The sequence below is a fragment of the Staurois parvus genome, unplaced genomic scaffold, assembly GCF_062004578.1.
Source record: "Staurois parvus isolate SC_StPar_1 unplaced genomic scaffold, SC_StPar_1.0 ptg000527l, whole genome shotgun sequence".
NCBI classification, from domain to species: Eukaryota; Metazoa; Chordata; class Amphibia; order Anura; family Ranidae; genus Staurois; species Staurois parvus.
In genome coordinates this window covers 652093-679815 of record NW_028318323.1, presented here as the reverse complement: position 1 = coordinate 679815, position 27723 = coordinate 652093, and the positions used below count along the sequence as shown (strand labels likewise).

General features: G+C 44.3%; 1 protein-coding gene across 3 annotated transcripts in view; it reads right to left on the bottom strand.

Annotated features, from left to right (window-relative positions):
• The window catches only part of COL15A1 (collagen type XV alpha 1 chain), a 1471644-nt gene that overhangs the window by 1015934 nt on the left and 427987 nt on the right, over positions 1-27723 (bottom strand). For all 3 annotated transcript variants that reach the window (XM_089690361.1, XM_089690362.1, XM_089690363.1), the window contains one exon: positions 11254-11371. In XM_089690361.1, coding sequence (XP_089546487.1) covers positions 11254-11371 — 118 coding nt within the window. The remainder of the gene's footprint in view (positions 1-11253; positions 11372-27723) is intronic.

Here is a 27723-nt window from a genome sequence, read left to right as displayed (position 1 = left end):
TACTGTCTCGGTACCACGCCATTTCCCACGGTGACAACCGCCGGTTTATCCTGCCAGGTCCTGCCGGCCTCCTCACATCTGACTCTACTCTGTCCTACTTCTATCCACGGAGGCTCCCTCTGCCATGGGTGGTATTGCTCGGAGGTCGTGACCTGGTCCCGGTTCTGCTCCAAGTCCATCCCCACCATCAGGGGCCCTGGTGAAAACGCAGACCGGGACTTAGACCCCACGCTCCGGGTGATTCCGCCTAGTGGGCTGCCAGGGGTGCCACCTGGCGGATCCGTAACAGTACCTTGCGGCCATGACAGAGTCAGGAAGAGGCCCGGCCTCCCTGGAGGATATCTGCCAGCATATGGCGACCCTAACCCAAGCGGTCCAGACTTTTCATACCCGATGCTCCCACCTTGAGGACCGCATGGAGACGTTAGTCCCCCTTACATCCCCGGCACAGAGCTCGAGTCCCGCAGCTTCTCTGGGGAATCACCTGCTACCCCAGCTCCCGGAGCAGGGGCCGCACCCCCTACTCCTGAACCCCGCGTTCCCTTACCAGAACGCTTCCGTGGAGACCGAAGCCGCTTCAGGGCTTTCCGGAATGCGTGCATCCTGTTCTTCGACCTGCAGCCCCGCACGTTCACCACCGAGACCGTCAAGGTGGGGTTTATAGTCTCTCTCCTTCAGGATGAGCCCCAGGATTGGGCTCATCGCCTGATGGAGAATCACGACCCCCATCTTGATTCCGTGACTGAATTTTTTAGAGCCATGGCCATACTATATGACGACCCTCAGCGAGCTGCTTCCGCAGAGTCCACCTTGTACTCTCTGCGGCAGGGTCGCCGGGCAGCCGAGGAGTACGCGTCTGAATTCAGACGCTGGATGGGGGACACCCGATGGAACAATGCGGCATTATGTCACCAATTTCGCATCGGGCTATCTGAGTCACTCAAAGACGAGTTAGCACGGGTAGGCCTACCTGACTCCCTAGAGAAGCTAATCGAGCTGGCCATACAAATTGACCGCAGACTGAGAGAACGCCGGCTTGAACGAAGCAACCAGGGTCAAAGGGCGGCTTGGGTACCATCAAGGGGATTATTCCCGCCCACAGGAAGCACTACCCGGAGTTCGGAACCTGAGGACACCTCCGAACCCATGCAACTGGGACTGGCTCGGTCCACATTATCGGCCGAAGAACGTCAGAGGAGACTATCACAGAACCTCTGTCTGTACTGCGGAGAAGCTGGCCACCGGGTGCGCTCCTGTCCTACGAAAAAATGTAAGTCCACTTCTAGTTTTTTTCCGTTATCTGCGGAAAGGGGTGATCAGTCAAGTTATCTGGCCATACCGGTGTCTTTACAGCTCCCAGGAAGAACCTTGACGGTGACAGCTATCATAGATTCGGGGGCATGTAGCTGCTTTATTGATCTCACGTTTGCTCACCAGCAAGGTATCCCACTCCAGACCAAGGAAAGGGGGCTGAACATCTTCCTGGCGGATGGGTCTAGCTTAAAATCGGGAGTGGTGAATCAGGAGACACCCCCTATTTTCACCTCAATGGCTGATCATCACCAGGAATTCCTCCGTCTGGTCGCCATCGCGTCCCCCCTTTTCCCGGTCATTCTGGGGCTTCCTTGGCTGCGAGCCCATAACCCCCAGATTGACTGGGAGAAGGGAACCGTGCAGTTTCGGTCCACATACTGTCTGAAAAGTTGCCACGTCTCAGGGCCCGTGGTCCCCCAATTACTCCTATGCATGGATGGGGATACAGATCTGTCCCAGGTTATTCCCCCGGCCTACCACGACTTTCTGGACGTGTTTAGTAAGCAAGGGGCAGACACACTTCCCCCACACCGATCTTACGACTGTCCCATAGACCTCCTGCCCGGATCTGAAATTTCGTTCGGCCGTATTTTCCCTTTATCAGAGCTCGAGTCAGGAGTTTTGAGGGAATACATAGACGAAAACCTTCAGAAGGGGTTTATTCGCCCTTCCACGTCCCCAGCCGGGGCCGGGCTATTCTTTGTAGAGAAGTAGGAGTCCGAACCATGGTCCTGGGCCACTGCCACGACCATCCAATGGCGGGCCATTTCGGAGTTACGAAGACCCTGGAACTTCTGCAGCGCTCATTCTGGTGGCCGAACATGGTCAAGGACTGCGAGCGCTACGTTCAGACTTGTCCTACCTGCCAGAGGAATAAACCCTCCAGAAGCAAGGCCTGGGGATTGTTGCGCCCGTTGCCAATTCCAAAGAGGGCCTGGCAAATGATAGCCATGGACTTTATTGTCGAACTCCCACCGTCTCAAGGCCACACTGCCATATTTGTGATTGTCGATCGCTTCTCTAAGATGGCCCATTTCGTACCCCTGGAAAAGACACCATCCGCGCCGGAAACTGCACGAATATTTATCAAGGAAATAGTTAGACTACATGGAGTTCCCGAGGATATAGTATCAGATCGGGGAGCCCAGTTCACTTCAAGGTTCTGGAAGGCCTTGTGCGAAGCATTGGGAATCAAGTTGTCACTCTCGTCCGCTTACCATCCCCAGACCAATGGGCAAACAGAGAGGACCAACCAAGTATTAGAGCAATACCTCCGATGCTACACGTCCTACCTACAGGACGACTGGTTGACGCTGTTTACGTCAGCGGAGTTTGCCTACAACAACTCGAACCACTCCGCTACGGGGCAATCCCCGTTCTTCACCAATTACGGTTACCATCCAACATTTCTTCCCGATCTCATGCCAGAGAGCTCAGTAATAGCATCTCAAGACATCCTAAATTTCCTTTCGACCAATAACAAAACAGTTCAGGAGGCCATCACGAAAGCCCAGGAGGACAGCAAGAAGGCATTGGACAGGAGGAGAAGGGGGGAACTGGCGCTTCAACCTGGAGACCGGGTTTGGCTGGCCACTGCCAACTTGAAGATGCAGTGTCCATCAAGGAAATTGGGTCCGAAATTTGTTGGCCCGTTCCAAGTCAAGCGAGTCATCAACGAGGTAGCTTACGAACTCAAACTGCCGGAGTCTTTCAGGATTCACCCGGTGTTTCATGTGTCTCTTCTGAAACCGGCCGCATCGGACCCTTTCCCGGATCGGGAATCCAGGCCTCCTGAGGCAGTCACCATAGGTGAACAAGAAGAGTACGAGGTAGAAACGATTCTCGGTTGCCGTAGGAGGGGAGGCTAGACGCAGTTTTTGATAAAATGGAAGGGTTATGGTCCTGAGGAAAACTCTTGGGAACCCATCCAGAATGTTCACGCTCCCAGGCTCATCCGGGAGTTCTTTCGTGGCCACCCGCGGTGGAGAAATCAGTGGGGCTCCCGGAGGGTGCCCGTAGGGGGGGGGCAATGTCAGGGTCCGCCGCGGCTCCGTCCCCGGCGCATGCGCAATAGCGGCGGCTCACGCCGGGACACAGGCACCAGATCCCGGCGGGCCGCGGCTGACAGGAGGCCGCGCATGCGCAGTAGGAGCCGCGGGCGCGCCTCGGGCGACCAATGACAGCCCGGGGGCGCGTCCTGGGCTGCCAATGGCAGTGCAGGGCGCGATATTTAAAGATGCCCTGCACTGTCATAAATCGCCGCAAGGTCTGATCTGATACCTGTGTTTCCTGTGATTGTGACCCGGATTGTTTGACGTTCTGCCTGCTCCTGCCCTGACCCGGATTATCTGACTACGCTGCCTTCCCCTGTGATTGACCCGGATTGTCCCTGACTACGCTGCCTTCTCCTGTCCCGACCCCCGGCTTGTTTGACCATTCTGCGGACTGACCCCGGTAACTGACCCAGCGTGCGACCTGACCACTCTCTGCCTACTGTCTCGGTACCACGCCATTTCCCACGGTGACAACCGCCGGTTTATCCTGCCAGGTCCTGCCGGCCTCCTCACATCTGACTCTACTCTGTCCTACTTCTATCCACGGAGGCTCCCTCTGCCACGGGTGGTATTGCTCGGAGGTCGTGACCTGGTCCCGGTTCTGCTCCAAGTCCATCCCCACCATCAGGGGCCCTGGTGAAAACGCAGACCGGGACTTAGACCCCACGCTCCGGGTGATTCCGCCTAGTGGGCTGCCAGGGGTGCCACCTGGCGGATCCGTAACAGGCACACTATCACCCAGAGGGATAAATGAGGGGTTGGACATCCAATCTCTCATCTAGTTTTTAGAATAAATATTAATCCCCCTTGACTCACTCCCCTTTTTATATATATGCCCATCTGGGTGATGGGATATCTTTAAGATAAGTCACTTTCTTTGGGGTCAATACATTAGGCATATCACCGTTTTAGTCCCTAGTGATGTCATTCTCCTGCTATCATGGCCAAAAGTAGGGGCGGACTGTTGGCTCGTGGGGCCCCCGGTCAGTGGGGGGTCTTTGGGCACCTGTGTCCTTGCCCACACTCAGGAGAGCCCACGGGGAGGCTCCGGGAGCATCTCATGGGGCCCCTGCTGGCTCCGGGCCCTCGGGTGGTGCCCGAGTTTTTGGGTGGTCCATCCGCCCCTGGCCACAAGGGTTTAAATGGTTTTATTGCACTATTGTTCTCTCATTGTTTTATTAATAGTCTTCATTATCATCATTTTTCCACCACCATAGTTTATGATTATGTTCAGTTTCATCATGTGCGGTATGAACTTAGATTATTTATAGATATATATATATATATATATATATATACAGATTCCCTGCGATCAATTAAACCAATACAATTACACCAGTGTATCACATATTTTTAACATACACCCGCATGAGAGGCGGGCCTCTTTACTTTTTTTTTTTTTTTTTGTCTCTTCTTCCCTCTTTTCAGACTTAGTATTCATTAGTTTCATGTTTTCGCACCCCCCCTTTTTTTGTCACACTCCATACATCATACAATACTCACCACATGTCTGTATCCCCCTTCCCTCCCCCCCCCCCCCTCAGTTCTGACATGTTGATCATTACATTTTCATTATTCATTACAAACATATCTGCCCTCTTGGTTCCCTTCCCCTCCTCTTTTCCTTGCCCCCTAAGTCTGCTACTTTCATAGGTTTATTTCCATTATAGAACATTCATCACATCTGCCTCCTCTTTCCCCTCCTCCCCCCCACCCTCTCCCCCTAGTTCTGTCACTACTATCAGCTGCATTTCCAGTACACATTACACAACAGGTCTCTGTCTCCCCCCCCCCCCTTCGTTTCTGTCACACTCATTATCTGCCTCCTATCACTCTTCAGTTCAGTCCCTTTGTTTCCAAGGCCATCCGTGCCATTATCACCACAACACCACATTCACCCCTTCCAGCCATCCTTCACATGGCTATGCTGACTCCGTTCCCTTCTTCCCCCCTGGGAGGAGCCTTGCAGTCACTGCACGTGTTCATGTTTTGTTCCAGGGATACCAGACATGAGTCAACTGGAGTTTATTTCCTGTCTCGTGGTTTGCATTCCAGCAGCCATTTCCCTATAGGCATAAAGCACACTCCCACACCATCCCACTCAGGCATCACCAGCAAGGCTCCTACTTTCCATCATCATACATCTGCATCAGAGGTATCTACACCATATTCATATGTCTCATCTATTCACTTAACCATTGCCTCCTAAAGGTCATTCATTTACCCATAGACACACTCTTTATTTCATGTCTTCTAATGTCCCCAATTTGTTTTTTTCCAACAACAGTCCAATATCACTACACAGCACTCACATAGCGCCGACAGTTTGCTCAGCGCTTTACGTTTGAATAGATATATATGGTCTACAGCCACACTCGTTACTTTGAACTGATAATCATCCACTATCCACTAGTCTTATTACTTTTATTTTTATGATGTTTACTAATATTATTATTTTTATCATCATTGCCAGTGTTACTACTATGATTATTTTTATACATCTTATTTTAAAACATTTTTTTATTTATCTACATTTGCAGGTGCTATATTCATGTATTTTTAATAATTTTTTATTTGCTTTGTCCCTTAGTGCATGTATATATCTTTGTATATGTGTATATGCATGTGTATATATGTATGTATATGCATTTATAAATACTACAAAAGATTGCACTTTAAATAACCCCCTCCAACCCCTCATCTTATAACAAGTAGAGGAGGTGAAGCTTTGCTCCCAAGGCATCTAGCCCTGGTTATTTACTACTACAGGCTGGTCATCAGCTCTGAGGCAAGGGATTCGTCCCCGAAACGCGTCAGCCATTTGACCGCACTGACAGTGAGAACACCTTGCCTGCCATTGTGGCCATTGTCATTTTTCTACGCTTTTTAGATGCATGCTTCGTCTCGGAGTATGTTTTTATTATTCTTTCACTCCTCCAATAAACCTTGGATAATGCACTAGGTGTGTGTGCCACCTGTTTTCTCTCTATTATTTATTACAGTTGTATGTAAAAATATTTTTTACAATCGCATATCCATATATTGTGATTTTTTTATTGGTGGATTTTATTGTCCAGCTATACCTGTTATTTATTTTATTTGTATGTGGTCATCCATATATTAGCTATTTATGAAGCAATTGATGAAGCCATTTAAGTTGTCATACCTTTCTACAATAGTATGATTATTAATATCCATCTTTAGTTTGATAGCCTAATGCTAACGACTTGTCATCGCTTTTTCTACATATATTTTCTTGTCTCCCTTTAGTCTGCTATCTCCCTGGTGATCCAGGTTGTTTACATGAGTGTGGACTGCTGATCACCGGGAAAATGGCTGCCAGCGGAGCCTACCACGCATGCGCGTTTGTCTGTGTCATTAGTCTATATACCACTAGAAAATGGCTGCGGCGCATTCATACTGCGCATGCGTGACTTCCCCACGATGACTTAGCGGGCACGTATGGCGCACGCGTGCCAATTGATATAAAAACGGCTTCTTCTCTTTCATGCACCCCCTTTGATAACATGTAAATTACACAAAACGCATCAGGGGGGGCCCCCCAACTACTACTACATACCGCATGGCCTGTTAAGGACGGCCGGCGGTTACCTTTGCTAATGCTGTAAGTTGGTTTTTGTTTTTATTGTCTTATTCATCAATAAAATTACTACACTATCATAGCTTCTGGCCTGGGGCTCTTTTTATTATGGGAGCCCTGGCCTTTTGAAGGTTTTCACCTCTTCCTGCTGCACTGCTGCCTGATGAATGGGATGATCCCCCTGGTGGCTGATGCTTATATCTATTGAGTCTTTCCATTGATTTGGGATACATGACATCTAGTGGCGAGATTTAAGATGACGACTACCCTTCCAGTGTCTCACATCCAGACCACCAGGAGTTGGTCTTAAATACTCCATGCATAATCTCCTTATGCATCCGGTTAGTGCAATGTACATCTAGTCTCACTACCACGAGAGTCATGATTACTCTGCTGTATCATCCTCTGACACATCACAGAAGTCACGTTTATTCTGCATGAACTTATATATATATATATATATATATATATATATATACACACTGTGTTCCAAAATATTATGCAAATGATATTTTTCTCATTTACCTAAATAATTGATGTAAATAACAGTCAGCATAATTCTCATGTTATCAACTATTAAGAGTACAATTCAAATTTTATTGAACAAACCTCCTAATGATAACAGTATTTTTTTTAAACATAAAAAACTTACAATGCACTGTTCCAAATTATTACGCACAGTAAGTTTCAAAACACTTTATAGGTTGTAAAGAACTGAAAATTGTCACTTGTGTTTGCAGCATATTTACTGAAATCAAAAGCTATTTCATTCAAAATTTTAACAAAATTTAAACTTTTTAAACATTTTAACAGGTCACGTTAACATTTTAACATAGGACCCATTATTTGATAGCAGCTTCACAAGTCTTGCATCCATTGAACTTGTGAGTTTTTGGACAGTTTCTGCTTGAATTTGTTTGCAAGATGTCAGAATAGCCTCCCAGAGCTGCTGTTTGGATGTAAACTTCCTCCCACCTTCATAGATCTTTTGCTTGAGGATGCTCCAAAGGTTCTCAATAACATTGAGGTCAGGTGAGGATGGAGGCCACACCATGACTTTCTCTCCTTTTATCTCCCTAACAGCCATTGATGCAGAGTTATTCTTTGCAGCATGAGATGGTGCATTGTCATGCATGAAGATGATTTTATTACGGAAAGCATAGTTCTTCCTTCTGTACCAGGAAAGATAGTGGTCAGTTATAAACTCCACATACTTCGGGGACCCTAAAGGGGCTGACCAGCTCTGTTCCCATGATTCCAGCCCAAAACATGACTCCACCACCGCCTTGCTGACGTCGCAGCCTTGTTGGAACAGGGTGGCCATCCAAAAACCATCCATTACTCCATCCATCTGGACCATCCAGGGTTGCACGGCACTCATCAGTGAATAGGACTGTTTGAAAATTAGTCTTCATGTATTTTTCTGCCCAATGCAGCTGTTTCTGCTTGTGAGCATTGGTTAGTGGTGGCCAAATAAAAGGTTTATGCACAGTTGCAAGACTTTGGAGGACTCCACCTTGATGTCCGTGGGACTCCAGAGGCACCAGCAGCTTCAAATATCTGTTTGATGCTATGTAATGGTATTTTAGCAGCTGCTCTCTTGATCCAATGCATGGATCTGGCAGAAATCTTCCTCAATGTGTCTTTATCTGCACGAACCCGTCTGTGCTCTGAATCAGCCACAAATCTCTTAATAGTGCGATGATCATGCTTATGTTTTCGTGAAATATCTAATATTTTCATACCTCGTCCAAGGCATTGAACTATTTCACTCTTTTCGGCAGCAGAGAGATCCTTTTTCTTCCCCATATTACTTGAAAATGGTGCTCTGCTTAATAATGTGGAATACCCTCCTTTAGTAGTTTTTCCTTAAATTGGACTCACCGGCCAATCTAATTATCACAAGTTTCCGAGATTGTTTTCAGTGATCAAAAGAGCCCTGACACACAATGCCATCCATGAGTTACACTGAAACACAAAATATTTCATCTTTGTGACACTTAAATAGAATGTGCATAATGATTTGGAACGCGGTGTATATTTGGAATTTTATTCTGGCAAATAGCGCTACATTTTATTGATCATTCTTAGTTTGGAAGTTTTTAGAGGTTCACTTCTCATGTCAGCGGCTTGCCTTTTCTTCTTATTGACATCTAGCGCTTGTTTTTACTGTTCTTTTTATACCTTTCTATCTGTTAATGCTAAAAGCATAAGGATTAAAAATAGTTCATGTTGATTGAGAGAGTTTCGTTTCAATTTAAGGGATTTACAATTGTTTTTAAAAGACAAATGGAAAGAAACAAAAAAATTAAGGAATAGGGTGCAGCACACCTAGAGATGCCTGCACATTCTTGCAGCAGCCTCCCAGACTCTTCTGTCATTGCTATAGCCTGGCAATTTCTGACTGGCAAAGCTCAAGTTGCTGCTAAGCTCTGCCCACACAATCCTATTGGCCCATAACTATGATGAACAGCTTCACTAGGCAATGTACTGGAGGAAGAAAGGGTGGGCAAGATTTGGCACTATAAAAGCCCATTCACTCCGAATGCTGTGTGCTGCAATGCGCATGTCACAGTGTGTTGACACACGATCGATTGTTTTAAACTGCCAGTTCAAAAATGAATGGCCTAAAATGCACATGAAAATGGGGCAGGCTTCATTTTATTTCAGCACCACTCACAGGATGTTGTTCATTGTGCTGCGCTTGGTTTGCATGTTGGAGGTGCATGAGGGTGCCATTCCCAAAGACAGGCACTGTAATGAATCATCGTGCAATCAATGTCTTTTCCAATACAAAAATTGCTCTGGATCAACTGTGGGTGTACGATGATAACTTTTTTTTTTTTTTGTGGTTGAACTGGATGGACTTTTGTCTTTTTTCAGCCAGACTAACTATGTAACTATGTAATAGTAGCAAGAGCAAAGCAACTTTGCAGCTGTCCAGGTGGAGTGGTTTGGTTATTGGGATTACAACAATCATTATGCTTTGGCTCATACAGATGCGGTAGTTGGTAAGTATGCATTTACTTATTTTGGTGAAGGGATTCACATCATGAAGATCTTATATACGATTGATCTGCTCTACATTTAAATCTGGAGTTTGTTTCAAAATCTATTTAGTAAATTTTAAAAAATCAGGGCACTGAGAATTTTTTTGGTTTATAATTGATCATATACACTTTTTATGTATTACTTTGTGATATTATAATACATGTTTGGATTGCAACACTTAGTGCTTCATTTGGAATTTAGAACTTTTTGTGTATTCATTTGTGAAGCACACACATAATTTATATTGCATGTTTTAATTGTAACACTTGGTAATAAATTTGAAACACAGGACTTTCATAACATTTGTTTTGAAAAGAACACTTGATTATAACACTTAATGTTTTTCTGAATATCTCACGATTGTTTCAAAATATTATATGCTTTAATTGTATCACTTTATGTAAAATATTCAGTTTATGTGGTGGCGCTACAAATGTTATCTTTAAACACTAACCTCTAGAAGTCAGCTTCTACAAAATTAGGAGAAACCAAATATTGTAAAGCGCTGCGCTAAATACATCCTGTATAATAATATTAATAATAATAATTGCATGATCGGGAGTTTAGCAGACATGTTCTACAATATTTAACTTGTACAGACACTGGCATGTGTGCAGAGACGTGCCGCAGGGCTCTGTGACCCAAAGGCTGGGCAGAACCCTTTGGCATATCTGCACATGGACCAGATAGTGCCACCAGAGGAGGAGTGGGACCAAAGCTAAATGGGACTGAAGTTTCTCGTTAAACAACTTGGGTAATAAGGGAAAATTATTTAACTGTGTTGTATCAAGCTGGTTTACATTTCAAACTTGAACATCTCAATCCTCACATTTATTTTATCTTCATTTACTTTTATCTAATGGAACAAATGTGGACTTTATACCAATAAGCAGAGAAGAAGTTTCATACAGCTGGTATACAAGACCTTGTAGAGAAAACATCCTTTGACAACAGACACATACTAATTAGTGCAGTAAGTAGCCTAGTTTTTGGATCACAAGCTTACACACTGATGAACTGATGGTTACATAGGTAGTATGCTGAGTTTCCATACCGATTTGTTGACACGGCAGCCTATAACTACATTTTTCTTCTTTTGTAAGGTACTTTCAAAGCATGTATTTGTTATTTCACAAACGTATGCTTTTACATAATGTGTCACGACCACTTTTTCATTATACATTGGTATACAATATGCACACAGTGCACTGTTATATCAACATTGCCTCTTGCCTGTGCTATTGACATGATAAATTTCTTCTGTATGTTGAGAAGAGCTTGAGTAGTCCATCTCTTCAACATGGCCTGATACTGTAGGAGGTGCCTTTACCGGTCCAGTTAAAGCTTTAAGCTAAAAAAAAAAAGAGCACGAAATACTGTCATTATAGTACAATATAGCCAAGCATTATTAGGAAAAAGATTCATAAACATGTGACAGTGTAAAAAAAAATGGCATAAAATATAAAGTAAGGTCCCAATAATCATGTAAAATAGTACTGTTTGCAGCTTTTCAATAGGCACAGCAATAAATCATATAACATAAATTCCAGCATGTAAGTAGCTGCTGCCTGCCATTCTGTACCTGCTAGCCGAGCTTGTGCTAGATCCTGATCAGCCATTGGTGATTTGGTAGTCTGACACTGCTATACCTTAGCCTTAATACCTGTTGCAGATGACAAGATGATATAAATTGGTAAAGATATCCCTAAAACACCAGGTAAACACTTGGCTAAAGTCTCACACATGGTGTACCAAGACCTCTTCTGCCTCACAACAAGATAATGATCAGGTCTAGGGAAAGAGTGAATCAGAATGGACTTCTTCTCCTACTCCCATAGTGGTAGACTCTCCACTTCTGACTGCACAAGACTCTTAGCGACCTGGGAGACCAGGCAACAAAACCAACAAAAGGCGAGGGGCATCATTAATGATGCCTCTCACCCTAACCATGGACCGGTGTCTCAGAGCCGTACAAATAGACTGAAAAATAGGTTTTTTCCTGTGGCTGTTAAAGCATTGAACAGCTAATCATTAGACAATATTGCATTACTGAATATTTCATCCATTAATGCACTACTCATTGCACAGATTGTGGTATTACTGTTATATTGTTATTTATTGTAAATGGGCCATTTATGCACTTCTGGATGGATGCTAACTGCATTTCATTGGCTCTGTACATGTACTTTGCACAATGACAATGTTGAATCTAATCTAATCCAATTAACACAAATTATGCTAGCACACAACTGACATCTGCAATTTATGTACTGAGTTTCTTGTTCAAATATTTTATTAGCTTTTTAACAAGGGAATCGAAACATAGATATGGGACATTCCATAAACATGTGTACAGATGTATTGGCGGGAACAGGAGTGGTGTCCTTATAAAGGAGGGGAGAGAGGCACAAATACAGAAATGCAGTAACTTGGATGGTGGGAGGAAGGTAAAATCATACATAGGCATATATATTCAAAGTACATTGTGAATGTAGAGGTGGGCTCCCCAGAATCATGTGGGGGATTTGGGAAAGAAAAAGAAATTAAAAGAGTGTAGGAAGGTCAGAAGGAAGGGGGTCAAGTGGGGGAGGGGAGGAGAGTAAGAATAAATAGAAGGATAGGGGAGCGGGAAGGGGGTGTGTGACTCCAAGAGTGGCGAAGTAAAGTTTGAGATATATTGTGATGATCGGCTGAGTGTGAGGTTAGGACTATGGGTATGTCAAGGAAGAAGGAGAAAGTCATCAAAGTTTGGTGTATATTTGGTGATCCTCGCTGGGACCAGGTACCAGCGGGTTATGACTTTATAGTAAGTTTCCAGGGCTACTACGTTTTGCGAAGATGATTTGGTATTGGACCAAATAGGGTCCCAATCAGAAGGGTCCAGTCGATGACCGAAGTCTATCGCCCATCTGTGGACATAAGGGGGGGGTGGCGTAGAGTCAGAGTTAGAGAGGAGGGAGTATATGCATGAGATTAGGCCTCGTCTATGCAGATCTCTGTAACAAGTTGTAAGTATCTAAATATTTCTGAGGCTGGTAGGGCATGCGTCTCACAAAGTGAAGCAAAATATATGAATCCACCCCTCATCAGGAATTGGTGGGCACGGAGAAGATTGGCTGAGGTCCATTGCCTAAAGGAGAGTGGGGAGGACCAGGCTGGGGGGAAGGTTGGATTTCGGAGATAGGAAAGAAAGGGGATATGCGGTGATTGTAAGAGAGAGCCAGATTTCAGTTTGTCTCAAAGCGACATATAATGGGATATGATGGGGTTTAATAATGAGTGACGGTCAGCGGGCCAAAGGAGATTAGCGGTTGAAAGCGGGTCACAGTCTACTGATTCAAGGATGACCCATTGGGGAATTTCATGGGCTGCATGGTAGTTAGGTAGTTGCGCAAGGTGGGCTGCTTGGTAGTATTTGCTAATATCTGGCAAGCCAAGGCAGCCTTTAAGTTTTGATTGATGTAAGGTAGAGCGGGGTATGCGGGGCAAGTGGGGCCCAAGACATAGGCGTATATACGACGCTGTAGGATGCGGAGGTAATGTGCTGGTACTGGGATAAGGAGGACTCTGAATAAATATAGTATTTTGGGAAGTGTTGACATCTTCACGACTGAAATCCTGCCCAACCAGGCCAGAGGCAGGGAGGACCACTTGGTCATGAGGGCAGTGAGATGAGTCAGCACAGGCATATAGTTAGCCGTGCATAGAGGTTGGAGGTCAGCTTTATGCCTAGGAATGGGATAGAAAACTGACCAGGAGAATGGGAGGATCTGTTTCAGATGGGCCAGTTACCGGGGGGGGGGATATGCTAAGTGCTACCGATTTCTGAGGATTAATATGGAGGCCAGAGATAGAGCCGATCCCCTCAAGAAGCCAGAGGAGGGTAGGGGAGAAGGTCAAAGGAGAGGTAAGAAAGAGTAGGACGTCATCAGCGAAGAGGCATAGCTTGTGGTGGGAACCACCTATTTCAACCCCACGGACATCTGGATTAGCTCTTATCAGAAGGGCCAAAGGCTATATGGCTAGGGCAGAGCAGGGGAGATGGAGGGCAGCCCTGTTGAGTTCCACGGGAGCTTGGGAATTGGGCTGACCTGTGTTGAGGGTTTGTGGTATAAGGAGAAGATCCATGATAAAAAGTGGGGGCTAAAGCCTCATCTGCGTAAAATATAGTCAAGATATGGCCACGAGACTGTATCAAAAGCTTTTCTGATGTCTAAGGACAGGAAGCAGGCGAGAATGTTATGAGTGCGGGCTATATGATTGTCTCCAGCTTGCCGGGTGGGGATAAAGCCTACTTGGTCATTGTCGATAAGGGATCCTATGCAAAAATTGAGACGGGTAGACAGAATTTTTGCCAGAAGCTTAATGTCTATGTTGAGGAGGGAGATTGGCCTGTAGTTTGACCATTGTGTGTCGTCTGAGTTTGGTTTCAGGATCATGGAAATGTTAGCTGTTACCGTTTTGGGGTTGAATGAATGGCTCGATAAGATTACATTGAAGGCATTCGTTAGAATGGGAGAAAGGAGGTGGGCAAATTTTTTATAGTAGGTAGCGGAGAAGCCATCCGGGCCTGGGTGCTTGCGTAATTTCATGTCTTTGATGGCATTTAAAGTTTCAATTGGGGTAATAAAACGGTCAAGGGCTGTTAACTGGTGGTCCGAAAGCTTCGGCAGAGAGAGGGTGGCCAGGAGAGTTTCTGCATGGGATGGGTCAAAAGGTGCTGAGGGAGAGTAGAGTTGCAAAAGATGCTTGTGGAATACTTGTAAGATGTGCTCAGGGTTACGGGTGAAGTTGCCCAGGGAGACGCATAATCAAATAGGTTTGGTAGTCTGATCAAGTCTACAAAGCGAGAGGGCCAGAAACGTGTCAGGTTTGTTTGCTTTGGTATAGTATTTGTGTCGAGTTATGCAAAGTGACAGTTCTGCCTGGCCCGTAAGGAAAAGATCAAGAGCCAGTCGCGATTGCTCTAGGGCTTTGTGGTTGGTAGGGGAGGGAACTGCCTGGAAAGCCTGGTGAGATTGGTTATAAGCCTGTTCAAGGCGAGAGCGTTGCTGTCTTTTCTCTTTGTTTAAGAAAGATGCTTTGCTAATGCAGAACCCACGTAGAACCGGTTTGTGTGCTTTCCAAAGGAGGGGAGAGATGTCTGGGGTATTGTTTAAAGATAGGTAATCTCCGAGGGCAGCCCCAATGTCTGAGCAATGTGATGGATGGGATAATAAGTTGTCATTGATGACCCAGGAGGGGTCAGAGGGAGAAGGTGCTAATGAGGTAATGGATGTTAGGACAGCACTGTGGTCTGACCAAGGTATGGGGATGATTTCGGAGGCCACAAGCCGGGGGGAGGAGCTGACGGTCGTGAAGATATGGTCTATTCTTAAAAATGTCTTGTGGGGGTGGGAGTAAAAAGTATATTGGCGTTTTGTCGGATTGAGTTCTCTCCAGGTGTCAACCAGAGAGTAGCGTTGTAATAGGGTCTGAAGGTTTTGCTTGGAGGCCAGCGGGAGGGGAGGCTGGCGGGACTTATCTAATAAAGGTTATAGAGTACAATTAGAATCCCCACAGATGAACAGGGTACCACGTTTGTGGTGGTCAACCGACAACACATGAGAGAGGAACAGTAATGGACCTTGGTTTGGTGCGTAATAAACGACAATGGTAATTTCTGCGTCTAGTAGAAGCCCTGTTAGTAAGAGATAATGCCCATCAGGGTCTTTAATCTCACTGTGCAGTGTAAAGGGGGTTGTGCGGTGGAAAGCGATAAGTACGCCTCTGCGTTTGGTGGCGGCAGAGGCGGCGTGAACCAGCGGGTAGCAAGGACCAAAAAAATGTAGGGGTGGACGCGGAAGAGAGATGTGTTTCTTGTAGGTATACTATGTGAGTTATGTATGAAGCAAATGAGCGGAAGGCTTTGTTGCGCTTCTGTGGTATATTAAGACCCCAAGCGTTCAGGGTGAAAATTATTCAGGGAACCCATGTGGGGAGTGAATGGCGCAATAGGTGATGATAAATCTTCATTTGAGTGGGAGGCAGGTAGTCACGAGGGGGGTAAGATAGCACAGGGGAATGTGAGGAACAGAGGAGTCACACAGAAGAGAGGGGGGAAAAAATAAGGTTAGGAAGGTGTCAAAGGAAAGTTGTGGGGGGCCGTTCTGACCCAGAGTATGATCCCTGGGGTCCCCTAATGATGGGGTGGCCCAGGGAGCATTCGTAGCCCTAGCAGTACTAAAACTGCAATACCGCTGGGGCTAGTGGTGAGTGCACAGTAGCGCGCGCCGAGGGGACAACAGCATAAAAATGGATATACAGTGTTAGGATCCTGCAGGCAAAGCAGGAAACTAAGTTCCCAGAGAAACTGGGGGAGCCCCAAGTCCAGGCAACACATGCCATCAGCGTAGCCCAATGTGGACTATGAGATGTACTATCTGCGTGTGTGGCCAGGATCAGGGTTCCTAGGTAAATGCATAAGTGCAACAATTAACATGTAATACAAAAATAGGTTACTGTTTCATAAGAAACTATAAAAAAAGAAAGAGAAAGAACAAGTAAACTGTTAACGTGGGAAAAATTCCCAAAAAAGAGCTGCAATGGCTAGTTCAAGGATACAAACTTTCAACTGGGTGAGGATGCTTGGGCGGCAAGTTGACACAGACCGGTGGTGTGCAGGCGGAGGGGCCCATACGGGTAGGCAGACTTCAATCCATAGAATCTTGGTGGGTCAGAACAGGTGAAGAGAAACGTCCTCTTTTGTGGGCATGAAGTTGACCTATGGCAAGATGAGGAGGATGGGACTTTTGCGGGGAGCAGGACGGTGATCGTTGGTGGGAACCATCAGAGGGAGTCGCTGGTGGTTGGAGTTAAAGGTTTCGCAATGTGTCTAGAAGGTCTTCAGGGGTCTTGCAAGTGTACTCTCGGGCTTGGAAGTGGAAACGTACTGCAAATCGGAAGCTCCACTTGAATGGTATGCCATGCTGCTGGAGAGCTTGTAGGTGAGGTTTCATAGCTCTTCGTTTAGCAATGGTTGTAGGGCATAAGTCCTGGAACAGCTGATAGGAGTGACCCTGGAATGTCAGAGATCCTGTGTTGTGGGCTACTTGTAGGAGGTGCTCTTTGGTTCGGAAGAAATGGAGCTTGGCAATAATGTCGCGCAGAGGACCGTCGGTGCGTCGCGGGGCCAGCGCCCTGTGGACTCTGTCCATCTCTAGGCGTTCTATTGGAATAGCAGGGGCGAGCTCTTGAAATAGGGCTGCAATGGTAGATTGGACATCTACAATCGATTCTGGGAAGCCACGTATCCGCAAATTTGAACGGCGAGCCCGGTTTTCAAAGTCTCAAGGTGTGACTGTAGTGTCGCGTTCTCATCACGCAGGAGGTCAAGGTCATCTGAGTGTGTCTGACAAGAGGCGTCAAGGTTGTCAACCCGTTGTTTCAAGTCAGCGGTGCGTTGTCCCAATTCACGGATTTCTTCAGCTTGTCATTGATACGGTCAGAGGTTTGTTTCAGGGCTTTATGTAGCATCCTCTCAAAATGCATGAGAAGGTCAGGTGATGAGAGGTCAGAGGTGGGAGCACGTGGAGGGATCCCCAGGTCTGTGTCTGACTCACCATCTGATGTGCAGGAGGGACTGGGCTGAGCAGTTTGCAGGACAGCATAAGGCTGTGTCTGACTTGTTGCCAGGTGTAGCTGCGGCGGCCATCTTGGACGAGGCTCGAGCCAGGGCCTCTTTAATGGGCTTGCTGGGCGGTGCTATGCACTGAATTTCTAATACAGCACAATGCATTAGTACATTGGAGGATGTTTTAAATCTGATTTATTTTCTTTTCAAATCTTTTTAGTTGAAATCCCCACTGTAAAACATGGCGGAGGGAGGATCATGGTTTGGGGCTGCTTTGCTGCCTCAAGGCCTGGACGGATTGTTGTCTTTGATGGGAAAATGAATTCCAGAGTTTATCAAGACATTTTGCAGGAAAACGAACGACCATCTGTCCGCCAACTGAAGCTCTGCAGAGGATGGGTGATGCAACAGGACAATGACCCAAAGCATACCAGTAATTCAACAAAACAATGGCTGCAACAGCACAGAATACGCCTTCTGGAGTGGCCCAGTCAGAGTCCTGACCTCAACCCGATTGAAATGCTGTGGCATGACCTTAAGAGAGCGATTCACACCAGACATCCCAAGAATATTGCTACACTGAAACAGTTTTGTGAAGAGGAGTGGTCCAAAATTACTCCAGATCGTTGTGCAGGTCTGATCTGCAACTACAGGAAACGTTTGTTTGAGGTTATTGCTGCCAAAGGAGGGTCAACCAGTTATTAAGTCCAAAGGTTCACATACTTTTTCCTACCTGCACTGTGAATGTTTACATGTTATGTGCAATTAAACCATGGCAACATCTAATGTTTGTGTAGTATTATGTTCAGCAGACTATGTTCTTCTATTGTTGTGACTTAGATGACATTCAGAGCACATTTTATGCCCAATTCATGCAAAACTCCACGTAATCTCAAGGGGTTCACATACTTTTTCTTGCAACTGTATACTCATAATGTGTAACAAACAATTCTTTCCAACTAGACCATTTCAGGTCAAATTTCTCCATATGCTGATAGGAAATGGCCACAGCCCTCTAGCAGATATACGAGTGTACTCTTTGAATTACTTCTGATATTGAGGGGGTTTTTGTTGATTTCCAAGCAGCAGCAATGGATAATCTGGCAGAAATAAGTATATGGCCAATTATTGTTTTAAATTGACCAGGGAATAGGTTTAAGGTAATATGAAGTAACGCCAGCTGCGGTGCCGGGCTAGTCAGCATTCCAGATACCCGCAAAATAAGTGCAAAAACCTCTTGCCAAAAATTGTGTAGGCAGGAACACTCCCACATAATATGAAACAGGTTACCTTCCCTGCCACAATTCCTCCATCACAATAGCGACACATTAGGATACATTTTAGCTAGTTTGTATGGGGTAAGGTAGAGTATTTTTAGAGAGCAATCACAGTGATTGGTACATTTTGTAATATTCAAATTATTGCTCAAGGCTGCATCCCACTGATCTCTGGTGAAAGATCTTTGTAGATCCTGCTCCCATCTACCCACGCAGTTTGGAATACAGACATCATTGTCATAATGCAAAAACTTGTAAAACCATGAGATACCTTTTTTTTATTCTAATAGGGTTAGTTAAAACTTGCCATATTTTAGAATCTATTTCAAGCCATTTCTTCAGATTAACACTGTGATAGCCTCTTATTTACAAAAAAGAGTGTAGACCTCTGCATGGGATAGAGTTTCCTATTTCAGCGAAAGTACTGTAACCTAGATCCCTTAAGGCAGTGGTTCTCAACCTGTGGGTCGCGACCCCTTTGGGGGTCGAACGACCCTTTCACAGGGGTCACCTAAGACCATCGAACAACACATTTCCAATGTGTAAAGAGTAAATAATTTTATGGTTGGGGGTCACCACAACATGAGGAACTGTATTAAGGGGTCGCGGCATTAGGAAGGTTGAGAACCACTGCCTTAAGGGGTTGGTATTGAGATTCGGGATAAAGTATTCATACGCTGATAATGGAATATCAATTTGAAGCTTGGGAGAGGAGGTAGTCAAATTATTCAGGCCTATTATCCATGCTTCCAGTGTTCTGGTGATGCATGGAAGAAATGTAGTTAAGAGTTTGGATGTAACAGACCTAGCCAACAATAATGCCCGAAGGTCTCTATTGGGAACCACACTCTGTTCTATCTGTACCCATAATTTATCTGATGGGACAAACCACGCTGGAAGTTGATCCAGCATCGTTGCATAATAGTAAGTAGAAAGTACTGGAAGACCAATCCCTTCTTTGGATTTATGTTTAGTGAGTGACAGGAATGGGATCCGCGATTTCCTCCCCCTCCAGATATATCTTTTTAGGGCCGCCTCCAACTTACGGAAATAGACATGAGGAATAAGAATTGGAATTGTTCTAAAATAATATAATATTTTAGGAAATATCAACATCTTAAACGCCGCTATTCTACCTATCCACGAGGTTTCAAATTTGTCAAGCCGCTGCAATTCCACTATGATAGACTGGTACAATTTTTCAAAGCTATCTTTAAATGTATTGGAGGACTGGAGGACTATATATATATATATATATATATATATATATATATATATACACAAAGGTAGTCCAATTTCTTATGGGTTCAGTGATAGGGAAATTTGTCTTTAAGGTATTTCAAGGGTCCTTTTGCTATAGCTATTGGGAGAGCACAGGATTTTGTAATATGTTTATAGTAAGAAACTGCACTAAACTGCAAGGAAGCCAAGATTTCTGTAAGGGAATTCACTGGGTTAGTAACAGTAAGTATGACATCATCTGCAAACAGTCCAATTATATGGGATGTAGATGCTACTTGAATGCCTGAGATCCATGGGTTAATTCTAATTGCAGTTGCTAGAGGTTCCATTACTAATGAAAAAATGATGGGAGATAGAGGACATCCTTGCCTTGTTCCATTGGAGATGCTAAAAGGGTCCGATAAAGCATTAGACATAAATACTTGTGCGGTAGGGACTGTATATAGTGCCATAATAGGTGACTTTATAAAACCACTGATACCGAATTTGTTTAGAGTAGCGTCTAAATATTGCCAATGGACTCTATCAAAGGCTTTTTCAGCATCCAATGGCAAAAACACAGCCTGCAGCCCACGAGATTCAATCAAATGCATCAGGTTAAGTATTCTACAGGTATCATCTGCTGCTTGTCGGCCCTTGACGACACCCACTTGATCTGCCTTAATAAGCCTTAATAAGAAGAGGGGTGTCAGGAATGGACTTTCAAGTGGTGGTGGGACTCACCTGCCTTGTGGGCTGCAGTACCAGGGCTGGCCAGCGGGTGCTCTCAGCAACCAGAGGCTCACTCCTGCAATGAGCCATCACCTGAAGCTGATTACAACAGGTGTATTTAAGGAATGGCCAGGCCTGTGATAAGGGCCTTGGTGTATGTTTCCCATGGGCCCCTGTACCTTCATCCTGTTTGCTTTCTGCCTGATCCAGATTCTGCTTCGATCCCTGACTCTGCATGAACTCCGCCTGTCCTGACCTCGGCTATTCCTGACTACTCTTCCACCTGCTCCTTGTGCCCTGCCTGCCCATTTGCTACCGACCCGGCCTGCCCGACTACGCTTAGTATTGTTTCTATTGTTATCTGTTGGAGGTTTGAGTTGGTTTGTTTGCACTGTGTTGTTGTTTAGTCTTGCACTGCGTCTATGTTTTGTTTAGTCTTAATAAATTGTCTTATTCACACTATACCTGAAGTCCGCGTTTCCCTGTGTCAGTCCACACATTTCTGGTCATACCCAGATCCCTAACAAGGGGTTATATTTAGGAGGCGAGTTGCTATGATTTTGGCATATATTTTAAGGTCTGTGTTTAGCAGGGAAATGGACCTAAAATTTTGAGGGTGGTCTGGAGTCTTCCCCGGTTTAGGCAAAGTGACGATGATAGCCTTTACCATCTCGAGTGGGAATGTGGACTTAAGCACTGCTTCATCAAAAGATCTTTTAAGGTGAGGTAGTAATATGGATTGAAATTCTTTATAGTACTCTGCAGAAAAACCATCAGCCCCTGGAAATTTCCCTTTTGGTAAAGCTTTAATAGCTGTGATTATTTAGCTTTCCAGGATAGGTTGATTAAGCCCCTCTAATTTTTGATGTTCTAACGTAGGCAGTGGTATTTTTTCAAAGAATTGATTATTCAGCTCTGGAGTAGGTTGAGGAGTATGAGGATCATCATTAAGATTATATAATTGGGAATAGTAGGAGGGAAATGCTTCCACTATTTTATTGGGATAAGTGATTTTGCTCAATATAGGGTCCAGAATTGAGGATAATTTAGATTGTTTAGCAGCAAGATATTTCGCAAACATCTTGCTCGCTTTGTTCTCCTGCATATAAAATGTAGCTTTAGTCTTTCAACTTTTGTCCATGTTGCCATAATAAGAGGTTCCTAAGTTCAAGTCTAGTGATTTGGAGTTCCTGCAATACAGTGGGAGATAAAAATTGTTTGTGGATCAGTTCTAATCTAGCTATCTTGTCAACCATGTCAGAAAAGGCTTGATTCCTGTTACGCCTTGCCTGCAAAGCTAATTTCAATAGTAAACCTCTACAATACGCTTTGTGGGCGCACCACATGCTAAATACATTTGTGTCAGGAGAAGAGTTGATATCAAAATATTCCTGTAAAGCTTTAGTGAGAATAGAACGAAAAGCAGGATTACAAAACATAGAGCTATCATAACACCATAAAAATACTGGGGAAAATTTTAAGGTCTCTTCAGTACTCAAGGAGATAGATGTGTGGTCCAACCACATCATCAGATGAATCTCATTGTTGGATATGTTTTGCAGTAATTGATTGTCTGTTAGAAAGAAGTCAATTCTTGAATAAGATTTGTGAGGGGCCGAGTAATGCGTGAAATCGTTTTCAGATGCATGTAGGCATCTCCAGAGATCATACAAATTGTCTTCAGCTAAAACATGAGCTAGGGAATGTCACAAACTGCGAGAAGGGTTTGAAATATTTAGCAAATTATTTATGATAGTGTTGAAGTCTCCACAAAATAGCAAGAAACCCTTCTGAATTTTTGCCACTTTTTTCCTTAGAGAATTTAGAAAATGGACCTGGTGAACATTGGGAGCATAGAGATTCACAATGGTATATACAATATTGTTGATTTTGCAGACAATAATTAGAAATCTACCTTTACTGTGGGACATTTGAGATAGTAATGAAAAGGCAACAGACTTTTGGACAGCAATAAGAACACCATATTTCTTATCAGGACCATTGGACGTGAAAACATGTGGGAACAAGCGAAGTGAGCAGTGCGGTGCTTTAAGGGAGGAAAAATGTGTTTCCTGAACACAAATCACATCTCCATGTAGCCTTTGAGCCTTTTCACATCAATTGTCTCTTAAAAAGGCTGTTAAGACCAAGGGCGTCCAGATCCACAAAATTGAAGACCATGATGGAATTAGCAAATGTGAGGTGTGGTCGCCCTCAAGTGGTATAAGTAGGAATTGTATGTCAGAGTTTATGATCCAAATGGGTAGGCTTACAGTATCCATGGAATTCCAGTGAAGAGAAAAGGGCTTTGACCCTCCAAAGTAGACGAGAAGTATCCTTCTGAGTTCCAGTGGCGTGCTGGTATTGATGCTCTATAGAAAAAAAAACTAAAAAGGAAGAAAGAAAAATTTGAAGAAAAACAAAACGAACAGTTAACATATAGGTTTGTGTGAAATAAATCACTGTAACGGATGGGGGATAAATGCAGAGATGCGCAGCTTGAATATCTGCTGTCCAAGTGCACAGCGGGTAAAACAAAAAAGAACCAGGAAGTGAAGGAGTATAAATATATTAATTCACGTCATCCTGCTATTTGTTCCCATTCAGAAGTTATTTTTCTGGGAGAAGCTTTATTGGGCACAGGTTCTACTTCCGCGGGCAGAAAGCCCCATTTTTTAGCCAGTTGGAATCCTTCCTCTTCAGAATTGACCGTTATCACACGGTTGTCCTTGGTAATAGGCAATTTGGTAGGAAATCCCCACTGGTATTTGATATCATTGTTACGCAGTAATTTCGTGAAGGAGAGCAATTTTTTGCAGGCCAATATGGTGTGTTGTGAGAGGTCGGTAAACAGAGAGATCCCAGTGTAGGATACGGGAAGCGAGTTATTCTTCTGTGCGAACAACAATTCCTCCTTAACGTGGTAGAAGTGAATTCTCGCGATTATATCCCGAGGGATATGGTTGGGAAGAAAAGAGGGCTTTGGCAGTCTATGCTCCCTATCCACTACTACCTCCCTATTCGGAGTGTGTGGCAGCAGTGTAGAAATAATTTGTTGAATATATTTGCGGAGATCTGTGACAGGTCCTCCAGATCCGCCACTTTCACTTTTAAAGGTTTCAGATCATTCTCTGCCTCGTTATGTGCATCAGCTCATTTGTTATGAGCTGTGGCAAATTTGCCCATTTTAGTTTCCACGTGTTACCGACTCACCTAGATTGTCAACTTCTTTATTAACTTGTGTTACAAAGCTCATCATATCTTTATGCAGGGAATCCTTGAGAGTAACTAACATATCCTTCATAACTGCGGCAGTAAGCGGCAAGGACTCTGCAGGGTAATCCTCCAGATGTTCTATGAATTCTCTTGTAGTGTTGTGTGAAAAAGAATCAGTAGATTGCTCACCCACATGTTGCACATCTGGAGAACAGCACTGTTTGTTCTTCTGAGGACTGCTTGTTGGTGATGATGATGCAGATCCAGCATTCACTGCTGGGCTAGTGGTGTGCAGGGGAGAGCTGTGCCTGTCTCCCTCTGTGAGATGGGGAAACCGCTCTCATTGTTTGAACACTGTGTGGAAGTAAATTAATGTTTTGACTGACATTCTGCGGTTTTGCCACAAGATGTCACTGTTTTTCTAACAGCCTCAGACTGCATAGATATTTGTATATGCATGAAGAGGTGGAGTTTTCACACAGAGTTGGAGTGAACAGGAAGAGGAGACTGCAGTCATGTTTTGAACGGTGCTGAATGAAGGGGCCCTGTGAGCTGAGAATCCGATGACATCCAGGTGTGGGAGCTTCCTTCGGTAACCAGAGCTGCGGCTAAGTGAAGCTGATCGTGTCCAAGACCCTGATCCTGTTCAGAGAACGGAAGATTGCTGCCAGTAATGCTGATGAGAGCAGAGGAACAACGCAGCATACACTGCAATATCACATGCTTGTTGGAGAGAAATTTGTTCTGTTCAGAATCACCAGCGGATGCAAAGCAGACCCGGGTCGGTAAGATCGTGCACGCACCTCATTTCAGTGTTGGCGCCTACAGACTGAGTCCAGGCCTATAGTTAGTTAGGGTATCTGTTTGTGTCAGGCCACAAGTGTTGTTACTGATTATTGGAAGGACTCCACAACTTAAAGTGACATTTCACATTGAAGAGCTGATCCTACAAATTTAAGCCAGACTGGCGTTTTGCTCAGAAGGAATACTCAGGCACGTGCTACAGGACCAGTTATGGGAGGGGGAATACTGTAGATTTGTGTAAGATTGTAAGCTGCTGTGCTGCACCGCAGGCTAGCACATACCATACACCCATACACGGATTCCTGCTCTTTTAGGGTAATAACGGGTAAGGTGTGGCAGCTTAATTGTGCCCGCCAGTAGGTAAATTACTACACTTTCTACCTTTCTACCTACCGTGCACAGCCATCCAAAGCAGGGTGCTGGAGCTGACAGGGAGGAGAACTGTTAGTAAACAACAGTTCTCCTCCCCGTCAGAGATCATCGAAAATCACAGGGTGCCGCTGAGTAATCAACGGCCAGGACCCGGTGATTGACAGCCGCAGCTGCGAATGGCATTGCGGGTAATGTGCACGCCCCCTACCCGGAACTGCAAAATCACGTATATATACAGTATGTGATTTTGCGCACCCATGTCGCCCTGTAGCAGTATTTCTGCTATAGGGCGGCATGGAAGCGGTTAATTGAAATCTCTTCTTCTCCAGGTAAGCATTAGAAAACCGTTTCCCCCTCTAGTTTAACATTTGCTTTAGGGATAAAAGCTTACAGTAAGTTTGGGACTGTAAATCTGGAGGAATAGGATGTTATATGCTGTAGATAGGTTACCTTGCTTTATTCTTTGTCTTTTATTTGAAATTTCTTTTTGAGTTATGCATGTTATGTCTGGCACCTTTAAGGCTTATGTGGATTTCTGTAAAATTTCAGTTATGGACTCAGAGGGATGAACACTAAGATTTAGAGGTTTCTTGTGTTTAAATTCATTCAAGAACACGAACTGCATTTAATCTTTTTAAAAGGAAAGTCATCTCTAAGTTATATCTCTTAAATGAGCATTTGTAGCCCATGCCATCCATTCTACATACTCTAACTTTGCGAGACAGATTACAATACTGCTGGCAAAATCCCTACATTCTTCCATCCAGCAAATTACAACAGATCCTGAGGCTTTTATAAGAGAACAAAAAAAAAAAGAGAGGGTAAACCAGCCTAGGGCATTATCCAAAAGACATTTAATATAAATCCAAAATAGAACTACTCACAAGTCTAGAAGTAAACATGCTCATCAAGCCACACTTCCTTGACCAAATGGAACAATCTCCCAAGCACATGGGTGAGGCACACCAGGGTCCCTGAAGGCTGACACGGTTTGAAGGAATATCCTTCTTTCCCAGAGCCTTGAAACACATCAGCCTTAGCGGCTGTTGGCTTGTAGTCCTTAATGACCGCTGTGGTAGTTATTTGAGTCTACCTGTCATCAAGTATCGGCTTGCCTGTGTGGGATGTACGAGCAAGCAGATACACTGACAGTGTGCAGGAGACCTGCATGGCATCACCGATATGCTGATCACTGCTGCAATGCTTTACAGGCTTCCAACACAAAAAAATAATAGATGCACATTTTTTTACCTGCAAAAAAATGTGCATTTATTACTTTTGTGGAAAGGTGAACTTATCCTTTAGAATGCCCCAATAATAGCTAGCAGAAGAACAACATATATCCATCCTATAAAACCATCCTGTAAGTTCCCTTTGTTCCCTCCTCCCATTTTTTCATTTCTATGGACAGTGCACATCCAGTCAGTCTAGGCCTAACATAGTTGCCATGAATGCACTTTGGCAGTATAGATCCCGTGTTCTGTAAGTTAAGGTTTATCACTGCTGCACTTTAGGTGACCATGCTATTGTTTATGCTGATCTGGATGCCAAGTGTCATCTTATGCCTAGTCCTTATTACTAATCACCCTGTGCGCTAAACTGTGTTGTTACCATTGTTAATCCATTTCTAAGCTTACTAACCATATATGGTGAGAACGTGTCATTACTAACTCCTAGATTGTAAGCTCGAAAGAGCAGGGCCCTCGAACCCCTCATGTATTGTATTGTTACTGTCTTGTCTCATGTTCTGTCCCCCTTGCTATTGTACAGAGCTGAGCAAACCCTTTGACGCTATATAAATACTGTATAATAATAATACTAACTGGTTCCTTGCCTGTTTTATTTGATATAGTACTACTACTGGGTACTAAGTATTACTTTCATTGATTTTCTGTTATATTGCATGCTTTGTACACTCACCCTAGTGTGTCAGAGGGGCTGAAGTACTTTGAAGTGCTCTAGGAAAAGAACAGAGGGCCCATCCTATCCAGTGGCTCCTGCAGGGATGTTGCTACATGTATATTCCAAATAATTCTCCATTGCTGCTGGCAATGTCCCTGAGACTTGTGAGGGATGTAGGATATGAAGACTGACTCCATCATAGTTAAAAGATGAATATTTTACTACTCAAACAGTATTTGATATCCTAAAAATATGTGAAACAGTGCCGCGCAGTACTCTGTATCAAATAAACACCCTATAAATATTTATCATAAAGTGCTCCATGTCATCACTCTAATAATAAAAAAATGTATAAAATCATAAAATTGTGTCTTATCCACATGTACCAAAAATAATCCGTGTGTACCACTTTAAATATTAACTTTTCTTAATGCAACTATGGACTTATATAATAGTTTCTTCTCATATATTAAGTGCAATAATACTGTGCAATATGTTAGTCTATATACATTCTTGTCGAATATTAGAACATATCCATATGTACCAATGTGTACCAACCATCTTTGC